Source organism: Botrytis cinerea, chromosome 14 (assembly GCF_000143535.2).
Source record: "Botrytis cinerea B05.10 chromosome 14, complete sequence".
In the NCBI taxonomy this organism is placed as follows: domain Eukaryota; kingdom Fungi; phylum Ascomycota; class Leotiomycetes; order Helotiales; family Sclerotiniaceae; genus Botrytis; species Botrytis cinerea.
In genome coordinates this window covers 1,348,904-1,362,959 of record NC_037323.1, presented here as the reverse complement: position 1 = coordinate 1,362,959, position 14,056 = coordinate 1,348,904, and the positions used below count along the sequence as shown (strand labels likewise).

At 45.1% G+C, this 14,056-nt stretch overlaps 5 protein-coding genes across 7 annotated transcripts; 4 read left to right on the top strand and 1 right to left on the bottom strand.

Annotated features, from left to right (window-relative positions):
• The first annotated feature begins 7 nt into the window (after positions 1-7).
• BCIN_14g03560 (hypothetical protein) lies at positions 8-1,472 on the top strand. Of its 3 annotated transcripts, none has more exons than XM_024697177.1 (3): positions 8-241; positions 352-534; positions 606-1,472. In XM_024697177.1, exons 2-3 carry the CDS (start codon positions 362-364, stop codon positions 982-984), a joined length of 552 nt encoding a protein of 183 aa, XP_024552994.1. In that variant the 5' UTR covers positions 8-241; positions 352-361; the 3' UTR covers positions 985-1,472. The 3 variants fall into 3 exon arrangements, with proteins under 3 accessions (XP_024552994.1, XP_024552992.1, XP_024552993.1); XM_024697178.1 differs by having other exon boundaries at positions 8-262; XM_024697179.1 differs by having other exon boundaries at positions 8-298.
• Positions 1,473-2,102: 630 nt separating this feature from the next.
• BCIN_14g03550 (hypothetical protein) lies at positions 2,103-4,145 on the top strand. Its single transcript, XM_001549446.2, has 3 exons — positions 2,103-2,377; positions 2,468-3,279; positions 3,332-4,145. Exons 1-3 carry the CDS (start codon positions 2,203-2,205, stop codon positions 3,992-3,994), a joined length of 1,650 nt encoding a protein of 549 aa, XP_001549496.2. The 5' UTR covers positions 2,103-2,202; the 3' UTR covers positions 3,995-4,145.
• A 20-nt stretch (positions 4,146-4,165) lies between these two features.
• BCIN_14g03540 (hypothetical protein) lies at positions 4,166-9,558 on the bottom strand. The gene is made up of 2 exons (XM_024697176.1): positions 8,876-9,558; positions 4,166-8,817 (listed from the first exon to the last, which is right to left on the bottom strand). Exons 1-2 carry the CDS (start codon positions 9,144-9,146, stop codon positions 4,508-4,510), a joined length of 4,581 nt encoding a protein of 1,526 aa, XP_024552991.1. The 5' UTR covers positions 9,147-9,558; the 3' UTR covers positions 4,166-4,507.
• Positions 9,559-9,664: 106 nt separating this feature from the next.
• On the top strand, positions 9,665-11,615 carry BCIN_14g03530 (hypothetical protein). The gene is made up of 2 exons (XM_024697175.1): positions 9,665-9,752; positions 10,130-11,615. Exon 2 carries the CDS (start codon positions 10,155-10,157, stop codon positions 11,454-11,456), a length of 1,302 nt encoding a protein of 433 aa, XP_024552990.1. The 5' UTR covers positions 9,665-9,752; positions 10,130-10,154; the 3' UTR covers positions 11,457-11,615.
• An 883-nt stretch (positions 11,616-12,498) lies between these two features.
• On the top strand, positions 12,499-14,016 carry BCIN_14g03520 (hypothetical protein). The gene is made up of 3 exons (XM_024697174.1): positions 12,499-13,408; positions 13,464-13,680; positions 13,769-14,016. Exons 1-2 carry the CDS (start codon positions 13,109-13,111, stop codon positions 13,656-13,658), a joined length of 495 nt encoding a protein of 164 aa, XP_024552989.1. The 5' UTR covers positions 12,499-13,108; the 3' UTR covers positions 13,659-13,680; positions 13,769-14,016.
• Positions 14,017-14,056: the final 40 nt, after the last annotated feature.

Genomic DNA, 14,056 nt, shown 5'->3' with positions numbered 1-14,056 from the left:
TTCACTCGATTTAAATTCAATCTCACGTCTTGATAAGTGTCTAGTATAGTAAAGAGTAAACTTCTTGAAATTGTTGGCCAGATATTCTTTTGCATCTCGTTCTTTACTTGAACAAAACTTTGAAGAGCCATCAATCTCTTATTCTCGTCAAGTTCCTCTGCCACAGCAACTCATTATCCGCACCGAGCTTCTCATCGTTGTCAACTATTCATGCTCTGCGACAAAACTCACCTATTTATTGGTTTGTCATTTTCCGCAGCCAGTACAACTCTCCTCGAAGAATCGAATCACCATTGAAGCACGCTTGCTATTCCAATCTCACAATCCCAATTACTAATAAGCTTTTTCTAGATTTCTGAAAATGGCTCCTGTCTCTACCCACGTCTTATCCGATCGAAGTGAGACGACATTTCATCCATTCCCACGGCTACCATTAGAAATTCGACGGCTGATTTGGAGAGCTGCACTTCCTGGACCAAGAAATGTGGTTCTGAAACGTTTTCGCCTGAAGCACCCCGAGTATCCCACTGTTCAGTAAGTCTTGCTTTATCCATGATCTCGAATTCTTGGACCTCGCTGCGAGTATATCACTTACCAGTTTGAAGGCCACAATTTAGCAGCAGACTCAATTTATTTCGCCATGGTGGAAGATCAGTCGTAGGACTTGCGCCTGTAAACTCAAACCCAGCAATCTTCTACACTTGCAGAGAATCGTTGGAGGTTGCTTCTGAGACCTACACGCTTACTTTTGGATCGTTGGGAGTTAAACCACGAACATGGTTCGATTACAACATTGATTCGCTTCATGTTGACGTTACATTCCTGTTGCCACGCGCATTCTGCAGTGAGTATCTTCTCAGCAGGCTTAAATTTTGGCCCAGATCTTTTATTTCAAGGCCCGAAATTAGTGGTCTAGACAATGTCGTCGATATGGTTTACGTGGTACCAGGTGCAGACGGCATTTATCGTCCAATTTTGTCTTGAAGTCAACTAAATAGGAAAACCCTCAGAACTCGAACTCCATTTACTACCTCCAATTGCACCTTCTACAGATGAAATGATACCACCATAGTTGGTTTCAGTCACAAACTATATTATGTCAAATCCGCGGCATCCAAAATGAGGTCGGCGCTCACATTTCAGAATTAACATATCGAAAGTTTGCTATAGATTATATCTATCTCGAAATTGACTGGTTTCAATGGCTTGGTACGGAAACATTGGGCCAACGCCAATGTAAGGATACCGCGGGATTGAAGCATCTAGCATCTGGGCTCTCAGGGCATATTCGGAATCATAAGTTACAGAAGAACATTGAGCTTTCATGGGGGCGTAGCTGAATTGAACAGAAAATACAACTTCAACTAGCTTTGAAAGATGTTACCGTATGCTTCTGATTTTACTCTCCATTGACCAGTACCTCTTCCTACGTGGCACACAATACATATCGTCACATGTATAGTCTGAAATCATGGTACCCGCAAAGATAACCGATTGGCGTAAAGTCTTCGTTTTTGTAAACATCCATCATTTCTTTGCTTGTCGTGCTTGTGTGAAAGATAGAATTTTCGCCCCGTACAAACTTGCCATTTTACTACTTTAGAACAACAATATGGGGAGGCCTGCTCCCCCAGATTTTGGGCTGCATTAGTATAGATTAGTTTTGTCTCATATTAGACATTAGACATTCTTCGTCCAACAACAGTTAAAGCATCAACTCCAACGTCAACGATTATATCAAGCAAGCTCTCTCTTCTAGCTACCTAGGCAACGATACCAGATGATATTGATATACTGACACTGGAAATGAAAACTCCCTGAGGTCGCCAAAATTTTATCTGTTAATGCTAATTAAAAGAAACCGATACTCAAAAAGCCACAACTTCTTTTCATGAATAAACATCTAAAAAATACACATCCAATTCTGCATTGAGCCTTCCATGCAAGGCTGAACAGGACCCCAATCTCGGCACTCAAAGCCCCTGCAGAAACCCTGCATATACTGCGCACGAGCCACATGTCTCGAAATCCGACCCGCAAGCAAACCATCCAGGAAGCACGCGGCTGAGCTACTTCCAAGACCTCTCATCATCAACCTCACTGCCAATAACTAACAACCACTCATCCCCCGACCTACGATATGTGAACTCGATGTTCACATAGCTCACTCTGGCATCTTCAATAGATATCCCTCTCGAAACAATGGCATCTTCTACCGCCGAAGAACCTCTCTTGTCAAATCAGCACGGCGAGGAAGAGGAGGAGAGTGACGTGGATGAAGATGTCTCATTACTTCTCGAGAAGAATTTGAGCAAGCCTGGACTATTCGTTTGGCTACTTGCTTTTTCTGCAGGCATTACTGGGTTGTTGTTTGGATGTATGGCTTCCTCTCTATTCTCCCAACTCCTTGCGATTCACTCCAAAATCACATTTAGAAATTAACCGTAGCTAACAATATGTGAACCAGACGACACAGGCGTAATATCATCCACCCTAATAAGTCTCCATACTTCTCTCGGCCGCCCCCTAACAACCCTCGATAAATCCCTCATAACATCATGTACCTCTCTCTTCGCCCTCATCATCTCCCCCCTTTCCGGCGTTCTCGCTTCCTCCCTCGGTCGCAAGCGTGTTGTCCTTCTAGCAGACTTAGCATTCGTTCTCGGCGCACTTATCCAAGCATTCACAACCACAGTATGGGGTATGATACTTGGACGAAGTATCGTAGGACTTGCTGTTGGGGCAGGCAGTTTCGTTGCTCCACTGTATATAAGTGAATTAGCGCCAACTATGTGGAGGGGCAGATTAGTGGTGCTGAATGTATTGTTTATTACATTGGGACAAGTTGTGGCTTATATTGTTGGTTGGGCGTTTGTAGAATGGGGAAGTCTGGAGACGGGGTGGAGGTGGATGGTTGGTTTGGGTGCGGTGCCTGCGGCGGTACAAATCTTGGTGATGCTATTTATGCCAGAGACTCCGAGATGGTTGGTACAAGTTGGGAGGGCAGATGAGGGGAGAAGTGTTTTGACTAGAGTTTTTGGGAAAGGTACTGAGATGCAGAAGGTGGTAGATGAGGTTTTGAAGGGAATTGAAAGGGAAGTGAGAGAGGAAGATGAGGCTAAAAGGTTAAGAGAGATGGCGCGGAAAACCAAGGGATCAGAGGATTCCTGGATAAGCGACGCGAAAGACAGCTGGGAAGAATTGATAGGGGTTGGAGGAAACAGGAGAGCCTTGATAATTGCCTGTCTTTTGCAAGGTCTTCAACAGTTGTGTGGTTTCGTAAGTATATTCTTTCTGCTCAGCATAAACTCCGCTAACCCTAATCTCCTAGAATTCCCTAATGTACTTCAGCGCCACAATCTTCACTATCGTTGGGTTCTCCTCCCCAACTCTCACATCCCTCTCTGTTGCACTCACAAACTTCATCCTAACCTGCGCCGCTCTTATGCTTATCGACCGTATCGGCCGTCGTCGTATCCTCCTCATTTCAATCCCAGTAATGGTTATAGGACTCCTTCTCTGCTCCATAGGCTTCCACTTCATGGATCTTCCTTCCACCCTCTCCTCTACTACCACTACACCCTCCCCCACCTCTACCTCTCGCATCCCACCCCTCATAATCCTAATAGCAATAATGCTCTATACCGCAGCCTTTGCTCTCGGTCTCGGAAACGTCCCATGGATGCAATCCGAACTCTTTCCCCTCTCAGTCCGTTCCCTCGGCTCTTCTCTCTCTACTTGTACAAATTGGTCGGCAAATTTCATTATAGGACTCACGTTTCTTCCAATGATGGAAGAGCTAACTCCGACGTGGACATTTGTTGTGTATGCGGTGGTATGCGCGGTTGGCTGGTGGGCGATTTGGTGGGTGTATCCAGAGACAAAGGGGTTGGGATTAGAAGAGGTGGGTTTGCTGTTGAGGGATGGGTGGGGTGTTAGAGGACGAAAGGGGCGAGAGGGAATGAATGATGAAGAGAGGGAGGAGAGAGGGTAGATGAGATTAGACGAGACTAAATGGGTTTGGGCGTTTGTGACTTTTGATGGGTTGATGTAGATATTTCTTGCAGGCGTAGAGTACACAAGACCCTTGAAAATAGACATACTCAAGTATCCGAACTAGAATATTGCATATAATTATGGTTGCACGAATCAGAGAGTAGAGATTGGTATTTGTGACTTGTGATTGTAAAATCTACTTACTAAGCAAATTTTGACTCACTAGTTTCATACCTCAAATTTATTTATTGGATTTTCTGAGACCCACCCCCTATATAAGCGATCTAGCTATCCGCTCCTCTCACCAAGAGCAATTTAGTTTTGGGAAACCTTTCCGCTGCAGAAAATCCATCCACGCAGTATGTATAGAAACATGGGTATATTCGCTCTCCCTTGCACGCAACAAAGCAAGCAGACAAGTAGGCAAGCAATTAAAGTTCACATGTAACGCCTACACTAGCAAAAATATGCGCGCTTCACTCCCATCGACTCTTCTACGTGATCAAAAGATTCATTTAGGAATGGGGGGTCTACCTCTTCCTCTTGCCGCGACCGGGGACTCTAAAGATGAAGTAGCCTCCGGTGATATACGGACATGCTTAATAGATTTGACAGCAGGAATGTCATCATCTGAACTTGACCAACCTTCCTCATCTGATTCTTCGCTAAAACTCTCCTTTCTAGCCGATTTGTGCGGACCTGAGTCTTTCGTTCCCAAGTCATCATCATGTTCGGATTCTGACTCTGATTCCGATTCCATGAGTCGGACGACTGTGGGTCCTTTCTTCGCTGGCGTGTTATCGTTATCGTTATCAAGACGCACGACTGTTGGCCCGTTATTGACGGGCTGTGCTGAAATATTGTTATTGCTTGATGACGAATCGTGGTCATTAAAAGCACTTGAGATGGCGTCTTTCAATGAGCTGTTCTGGGCCTCTGTTGCTGAGTTAATCACCGTACCGGGCATCTCATTATGGCTTATAGATTGTTGACGTGAAGCTACAGCTGAAGATTTTCCAGAGATTGTCTTTGGTAGAGGAACTGAATTGCTAGGATATGTACCATTAACGGGTGTAAGTAACGGTGACTTTGGTGCTGGATTAACTGACGCATCCTTGACGCTTGGTGTGGCTGATTGCCTTTGCTGCTGCTCATCGATCTTCTTTTGCTTGGATTGTTGCGAGACGATCTTCAGTTTCTTTCCTTTGAGAGCAAGCTTCTCACGAAGAGAAAGGAACTGGCTAGGTTTACCGACTATAGAATTAGAGCCACCGGGCGGTGGAGGCGATTTAGACGAAGATGGTGATCGCAATTCGGGCATTGCTTGGACAGGGCGTGTATTTTGCGTCTTCTTCGGGGGTCGACCCCTTCTTTTCTTGACAACTACTGGCTCCTCAATAGAGGTATGAATAGACTGCCCCGATGATCTTGCTTTGTTATTTTCTGCTGATGTAGCATCATTGCCAGGATTTTCGGCTATTTTATCATTTGTTTGGCCTTCATCTTCAGAAATGTCAGGACTAACTGGACTAGCGACAAGTTCTGCATCGTTTCCGAAAAGACTACTATCACTGATTTCCCGGCCATAGTCGTTGCCAGATCGTCCAGACTCATCTGAAATATTAATGCGCGACTTCGGCTCTCTCGACACTTTGTTTTGGCGAGTGCTTCGCGTCTTCCTAGGCTGGTCTTCAAATGGATCATCACCGTCTGCTTCGGCCTCGCCTTCGTCACCGGGCGCATTAACAAGAGTTCGTCGAGTAGCTCTAGAATTTCTTTCTAATGGCACACTGTTGCGCAAGTTTCTGGTCCTCGTGGTTGACACTTCAGAGCTATTATCCTCCTGGTCATTCACGCCATCATGCCTTGAAAGCCATATAGATTTTCGAGGATGTTTGATAGATGCCGGTGACTTCAATGGCCCAGAGGAAGACCCCGCACTGAGAGAAGCCGCCATTTTGGATGCGAGGCTTGGCCGACCACGCTTTCTCTTGCCGTTGGTGACAGGTGTGGAGCCGGCTCTCTGGATTTTTTGTCCTTTGGCAAAACAATTCAAGGCTTTTGCAGCGAGATCGACATCATCTGTTATCTTACCAGCGCTGCGAACTAAACTCTGCCCTGAAGTAGGCTGAGGATCGTCGTCTTCTTCCAAACTTAATAAATTCTCTACATCTGCCAATGATGACTCAGTATAATCTTGTCGTTTGTTAACACGCGTAGGACGATGATTGGGTCTAGAGGTACTATCTGGCTCCTTTTCTTTCTCGACCGGTTCCTTGGGGTTGACCTTTCTTTGACGTTTGGAAGCGAGGAACTCTACATCCTCCTCAGCATCCTCAGGAATGCCTTCAGAATTGAGACGTTTTCTTTTTTTTGTAACACTGCGGAACTGATCAAGTGAAGCTAACAATTCTGCAGGGTTTACAGTTGGCACATCAATTGGCTCTGAGTCAGATTTCGGAGAATCGTAGAGAATGCCGTCCATGCCAATCTCTGTCGGGTAGTAATCACCACCCATCATGTTGGCAGGTTTAGGTGTTTGAGGATTAGGTAGCGGAACCTCCCTAGAAATCATGGGTGCCACTGGTGCCACTGGTGCCACTGATGGTGCCAAGAGTCTTGATGGATACTGTGCTGCTCTACTAGGACCGTGCACATCAGCACGATAACTATCATCTAGATCATGGTGTGCATCAAGAACTCCTAATTGCTGATGAAATTGCTCGTCAATATTGTATTCACGGGGCTCCTGGGTCTGGTCCCAAGGTAAATGGAACCCGTTAATTTGATGTTGGGCTGATTGATTTGGGCTGTCACGTAATGAAGGGTCGATGTCTGCCATATCGTTGAAATGGTTATCCTCCGGATCGTCCGCTCGGTAGAAAGCTTCTTCCTCATATCCCAAGTAACTATTATCAATAAAATGCTCCTGTGCTTTATCCTTTTCAGCTTTCTCTCGCAACCTCTTCATTCTTCCTGTTTCTTCTGAATTTGGCAGATTTTCATCTTCGTGTCTCAACCAGGTAAGATTTGTTTTGGAAAAGTCAACTAAACTCTCAACACTCCTATAGTCAGCCACCTTTTTGGTATCATGCCCAAGAAGTGTCCCCTTGGGAGTATACGGTGTTTGTTTTGCATCTCTTCGACATCTTGCGCATGAGCACATCTTCAAGCATTTTGGACACTCCCAGTTTTCCATCTCCATTACCGTTTGAGGCATCATATCAAAGGCTCGCCACAAGGTTCCATAGCAATAGGATGAAGAGCAAGTATTACAGTGCGCGGATTGCCAATTCCAATGATGATTACAGCAGATATGACAAGGACTTGTCTTGTTTTTGGTGGCCTGGATCCTACCTCTTCTAGAAGGCTTTCTATATGGTTTCTTTAGACGCCCTTCATCATCAGCTTCTGGCTCAACATCCGACTCGCCATCTAACGGCTCTATCACGTCTGGTTTAGTAATGTCTTTCCATGGCCGGATGGCAAGTTGTTCTTGACATATTTGAGCAACAGTTTTCTTGCCAATTCTGTCCCTTTCATCCTCCAAAATCTTGGGCGAATCTTCGTGAAGGGGCTCAAAATTTATGACCATGGCGCGCCATAGCTCATAGTTCTCTCTAAGTTCATCCTCCTTCCATTGCTCGACCCACTCCAAACAAGAGATGCAAGCACAAGAACGACCCATGGCGTAACACTCCATACAAATATCATAGGTATCTTCCTCTCCTGTAGGAGCTGTGAGGATACATGATTTGCATGTCAAGAAACGATTGAAGATATTGCATCGACAATATGAACAAGTGACGTTTGAATCGTACTGAATAAATTCTACGTTCTTCTCAGGACGCACGCGAGAAAACAGCTCACTGACCAGTATTTTTGTGTATAATTTAAACAAGCGTCTGAAATCTTCCATGACCTGTCGAATTCGACTTCCAGGTCTCATCCACATCTTTGGCTCAACCGTATCTCGTGAGAGCAAGTGATAGTACTTGTCTAGGGTGTAATAAATGATAGCCTTATTCTTGTATTGTTCATCGCGACAAACGAGGCGAGCACGAGGAAGAGCTTCATGGATGGCAAGCTCCAGCGTATCCACGGTGGTTCGATTCCATGCAGCTTTCATCGTTCGTGTTCCACGATTCCAAACCTGGTGAGGAGCAAGGGGTGGAATCAAAATTAGGTCGCCAGCCTTTTGCTCCGTGACCCAGACATTGAATGGGGCTTTTCTCCAGGCGTTCAGTTGTGCAAAATGCTTTTCCACTTCTATATCGTGGCCAAGTTTGGAAACAAACCATTCCGATACCACCTCTCTTTCTTTAGATTCCGTCATGAACCAAATCGAGCTGCCAGGGATTTCCCCATCACTTTTACCCGAAGTTTCAACCATAAGATTGTGTCCCAAACTTGCGCACATTTCTCTGTGGGCTGGAGTGTAAGTACCTTCGTGGCCAATATAGCACATCATATTCAAAGCTCGCATATCTGCCGGGAGACTGCTCATTAGGTCACCTGCAGGCGCAACTCCTTTTCCAAATCGCATCTGGCCAAATTCATTAGGTTCGCGGATTGCCCCGTCACCACCAGTTCGCGACTCGATACAATCGTTTAGGTAAAAAAAAGCTTCCGGCAAAACATCTTTTAAATTTTCTTCCCATTCAGTAGGGCAATCAATATCTTTTAGGTATAATCGCTGTCTTTTTGGGTCCCGGTAGGTTTGAGGGGTAAATTGATTCGTTAGTTGGCCCATTGAGCGTAGGTAATGTCCCATAGTCATTTGAACATCAATGCCGCTGGTAATATCTCGAACTTTTTGTACTGAAAACAAAGTTAAGCTTAGGAAATGTTTTACTGGAAAGAAAATCGATCCACCTACCCTCTCTGCCCAAATTTTCCTCTAACCATTTCGAGGAGTATAACCAAGGCGGCATATATGAGCCCCATCCTTCAAGAATCAGTGGCCGACCTTCTTGAACAACATACGAATATACTAATTGTTCCAAACTTTGTACAGTGTGTGCTTCCAAGTCAGACTGAGGAAGTCTGCGGACGTGGTCGAAGCTCGCATTATCCTCGACTAGAGCATCGAGATCAATATTAGGTGAAAGAGGTACAAATTGCGCTCTGGGGTGCTGTTGAGAAGGCATTGCGATAAGCTAGATTGAGCCCCAGTCGAACGTCTTGGACACTGCGAAATAGATCTTACAATAAACCAGCTGGTATCACATAGTCTTCAGTGCTCGGTATGTGGAGTGTAGAACATGCTCGGAAAATATGAAGGTCAGTGGTGGTGGATGCCAAAGCTAAGGTCGGTCGCGCTCGCATCGACAAATCAATATCGCAAGCTTGATAATGGGCGGAAGCAGCTGGAATGTGTGAAAGTCGAAAGAGGGTCTTGCGTGCGAATTAAAAAGTAATAACCGGAAACCCTTGGGAGATTGGGTTGAAGCTGTATTGTAAGGTGGGTGAAGGTGGTTGCGAGGTGAATTAAAAATCGTAGCTATTCGTTGTACCAAGTAGGTATGTGGTTGTCGCGATACGGAATATACGCAGAGCTCCATGTGCAGGGAGACGCGAGGTTGCTTTGAATTTCCTCGCGATAACGCGCTAGTGGACCAATTCCACCAATTCCGGCTACAGCACAGTAATTTATTTATCCTTCATTGTTAGTCAGAATTTTCTGGAAAAGGAAAAATAGAAAAAGTGGATGTATTGCATATAATACATTGGGAATTGATATTGATTGTGTCGAAGTAAGTTTATTCATCCAACTGTAAACAGGTTGCCTTTTCTTCGCCAGCTATCCTCAAGCGATGCTTTTATTATAGCAGTGAGAAGCACCATTGTAGTTTCCATTGAAATTCAGGGTATCAAGTGATATACATAAAGCTCTTGGTACATACTGCGTACCAGAAATAACGCACCCTTTTCATCTGGAAGAGTGCCCGATGAAGATAGCATGGAGTTTGCCATTGGCTGGGCGAACCTGACCGAAAAATTCTTCGCCCTGAGTTTCAATGGGTGTGTCCCCATGCTGAAAATGGGCACATTCGAGTGTAGTTCCAAAAACGTTTTCTCCCTGGAAGCTACAGGAGAAGCAGCAGGTCCGTATCAAACTAACGCATAGCAGCGGTTACTATCCATCTCAGTCAACGATGTCTAGAAATGGCGTATTCAGCTTGCCGGGAGGCTGCCAGAATGCATTCTTTCAAAACATTTCCTGGAGTCAGAGGCCCTCGCTCAAAATCCCAACTGGCTATTCCAAGATCACCACTTCCACTTCTTCATACTTTAGCAGGAAAGAAGCAAGAAAGAATTTCGAAGCTCGACATGAAAGATATCATAGTATTAGAGCACATGCTATTCCGACGGCTTTGAACAATACAAAAATTCCGAACATAGATAACGCTACACCATCACCAATTATCACACCTTATGTACCGCCAACCACCGGCCTCTTATCAAAACTTCCATCCTCTTGGGTACCATATGCTGAGCTCATCAGACTAGATAAGCCAGCAGGAACTTATTATCTATTTTTTCCATGTCTATTTTCAACTTTATTGGCGGCTCCGTTAACTGCCCCCATGGTCTCGCCACTAACCGTCGTTGGAACCTCTCTTTTATTCTTCAGCGGCGCCTTGATTATGCGTGGCGCGGGATGTACTATCAATGATCTTTGGGATCGAAATCTTGACCCTAATGTTACTCGGACTCGACTACGCCCTATCGCACGAGGAGCTGTCTCTCCATTCAAAGCTTTAGTGTTCACCGGAGGTCAGTTATTTGCTGGCCTTGCGGTACTTCTTCAATTCCCATACCAATGCTTCTTCTATGCTACCCCAAGTTTGCTTTTCGTGGCTTCGTATCCACTAGCTAAGCGTGTTACTCATTATCCGCAGTTTGTCTTGGGCTTGACATTCTCCTGGGGCGCAATCATGGGATTTCCTGCTCTCGGAATTGATTTGCTGTCCAATAGTGCCGCTATGACTGCAACTGGATTCTTGTATGCGTCGAATGTGGCATGGACGGTTTTGTACGATATGATATATGCGCATATGGATATAAAAGATGATGCTAAAGCAGGAATCAAAAGTATAGCCTTGCGACATGATGCTCAAACGAAACAGATCTTGACCGGACTCGCCATAACTCAGGTTGGATTATTGACAGCTGCCGGCGTCGCTGTTGGTGCAGGGCCAGTCTTTTTTGTCGGTGGATGTGGAGGTGCTGCTGTTACTTTGGCTGTCATGATCAAAAAGGTTAACTTAAAAAGTGTGAAAAATTGTTGGTGGTGGTTTGTTAACGGATGTTTGATAACTGGCGGTACGATTTCCGCCGGGATTGGAGGAGATTACCTCATTCGATACGTACAGAGGGCTGACAATGAGGTATCCGAGGTTGAAAATGAGCGAAGAAAGTCATCCTTTACTGTACTTTATGAATACCTGTTTTAGTATGTAATACGACAAAAGCTACTCGAGTCCTTCGTGGGTTATTCAGGGGCTTGAGCTAGGGGCACGAAGTTACTCGCAAAGAAAGCTGTGTGTAATACCAGCATGATGAAACAAAATCTTGCCCTCACCACGTACCAAATGCCAGATTGCCTTCGTCTAGAATGCTCGAGACTTGACATCGTGGCTCGGCAACGAAGCTCTGATCAACGAACAATGATCAGCACGCAAGGAAGCTCATAAGCTTTGAAAAGCCCAACGACAAACGGGGACCAGGCTTTCATGCAAACCTCCGAGGGACCCGAATATCTCTCGTCTTTGCACTTTGCACTTTGCAGTTAGCACTCACCGTACTAGGTGCTTTACGAAGTTCTTTTTCACGAGAAATCTCCCTCCAATTAACCAGATCAGTGAATTTTTGCCATTTAAACTTTCAAACGACGATGCATAGACACAGCACACAATGAATGTAACATTGATCAAAACTGTTGAGTTATATTTATTACATTCACACCCATCCTCACATTCTTATTATTATTCTCGCGCCAATAATCGAGATGTCCAAACGTCAATCTCTTATCAGCCACCAGCGTCAAGGGTATCATAACTGCCGAGAGACCCATTGCTTCCTCGCTTTCTCCAGATCTTCCACCCGATTGATGATGAAAACGAAGCTTGGACGCTTTCCTGTTTTTACACTTTCGTGAATCCATCGGAACATTTGACATTCTTACGCACATGCAGGTGGGGTGGTCTGGGCTCGTTTGCATTGATGAAATCATGGAAATGGCTGATGGAGACAAAGAAGAGAGGAGCATTAATTGGAATGTGGTATAGACACAACAGGCGAGGGGATGTTTTCGGCGAATGGAAACGGAGAGAGAGAGAAAGTTAGAATCGGGTCGGTGTCACCATATTTGTTGCCGTACGAATGAGATTGAAGAACAAGCTTGCTGGAGGGGAGATGGTCCAAAATATGACGCCACACGAATGAGGGGAATTCCCACGTACCATCCATCCATCCACCATTGCAACAAAAAAGAAAGAATCATTCCATCGAAACTCACAGAAATGTCCTACACCCCTCTCTCCCTCCACATACAGTAAACCCCTTGTTGGGTCATCTTCATCCGTCTCTTGATTTCTTTGATGCTTTCCATATCACCCGTTGTATTGAAACTCACCCAAAGCATCGCTATCAAGCATCTACCAATACCAAATACAAATACTCCACCATTCCGTCCCTCCCGCATAATCCGGATCGCACCCTTTCCACCCTTTCCTTACGTTAATTAATATTCCACGCTGTGCCCGATCTAGTAAAGCTTTCTTCAGCAATCGTCATAGTCTCTTAGCTTTTCCACCAGCGTTCACTCGGTCTTGCGCTGGTCAAGGAAGGTGGCCTGGGAGAAAGCATCATTGGAGATTGGACATCCTTGGAGTCATCACCGATCATCATCGTCACACGAATTATAAACTGGATAGCGTAGAGCTTATTCACAGCTCTCATATACATTCAACTCCCTTCCCGAGACTTCACCTGCTCATCATCTTACTCTTTTATATCGACAAACAGCTTCGAACCAAAAGCTCCCAGACAGAATTATCAACATATACCCGTTTCGTCACATTAAACACCACAAAATCATTTCAAAATGGTTTCAGTACCACAACTAGCTTTGAGGGTTCTCCAATTCCTCTGCGTCCTCATTGCCCTCGCTCTCGTCGCCGCGTCCATAGATGACCAGTTTTACGGCAACTCAAGTGTGAACTGGGCCATGTTTGTTGCCGTTTTCTCAATGATTGTCGTTTTCTATGGAATGGCAGCCGCATTCGTAGAGTCGCTCGCGCAACCCATGATTCTGGGTGCTATGGATGGTCTTGCTACCCTCTTCAATTTCATCGCCGGTGTTGTCCTTGCCGCCAGACTCGGTGTACACAGCTGCAGTAACAGAGTAAGTTTGATGATTCGAAACGTGTTGGCAATCATCGTTGCTAATAAACATCTAGAGGTATCTTTTCAGCAACAGCTTGACACAGGGAATGGCAGAAAGATGCCGGATGCTCCAGGCTGCCACTGCATTTTTCTGGTTCGCTTTTGCCTTGTTCGCTGCGTCCATCGCTATGGATTTCATCGGTGGAGGTTCCAGCATGGCTCGCCGTAGCAATGTTCGCAAAAGCGCTCCCACCATGTCCCAAGTCTAAGCAAAGAATTGGCAAACAATGGGTTAGTATCCTCCTCCATTTTCAATCTTTGAATAGTTTATCCCATCCTACCTATCGTCACTGTGCATCCCTACTAATAAATATATCAGATCAAGTGGCGACGAAAGCTCACTATTCGCGGCCAGGGTAATAGGATATTAGGTAGGGCTGAATGCCCATTTTGAATTGCGTTCAGGCGCAAAAGCTATGTAAACGATGTTTATATCTTTACGATTATAACATAGGGAAGGGAGAAGAATCTTTGGACGCTGTCTTTTGATGTGTACTATATGCTCGGGAATATGGACTTAATAATACCATACTTAATAATAAATAAATGTATTCGGTGCCTTTGCCATGTCGTTCAGCACTCTGCCACTATGTGCACATTATTGAAC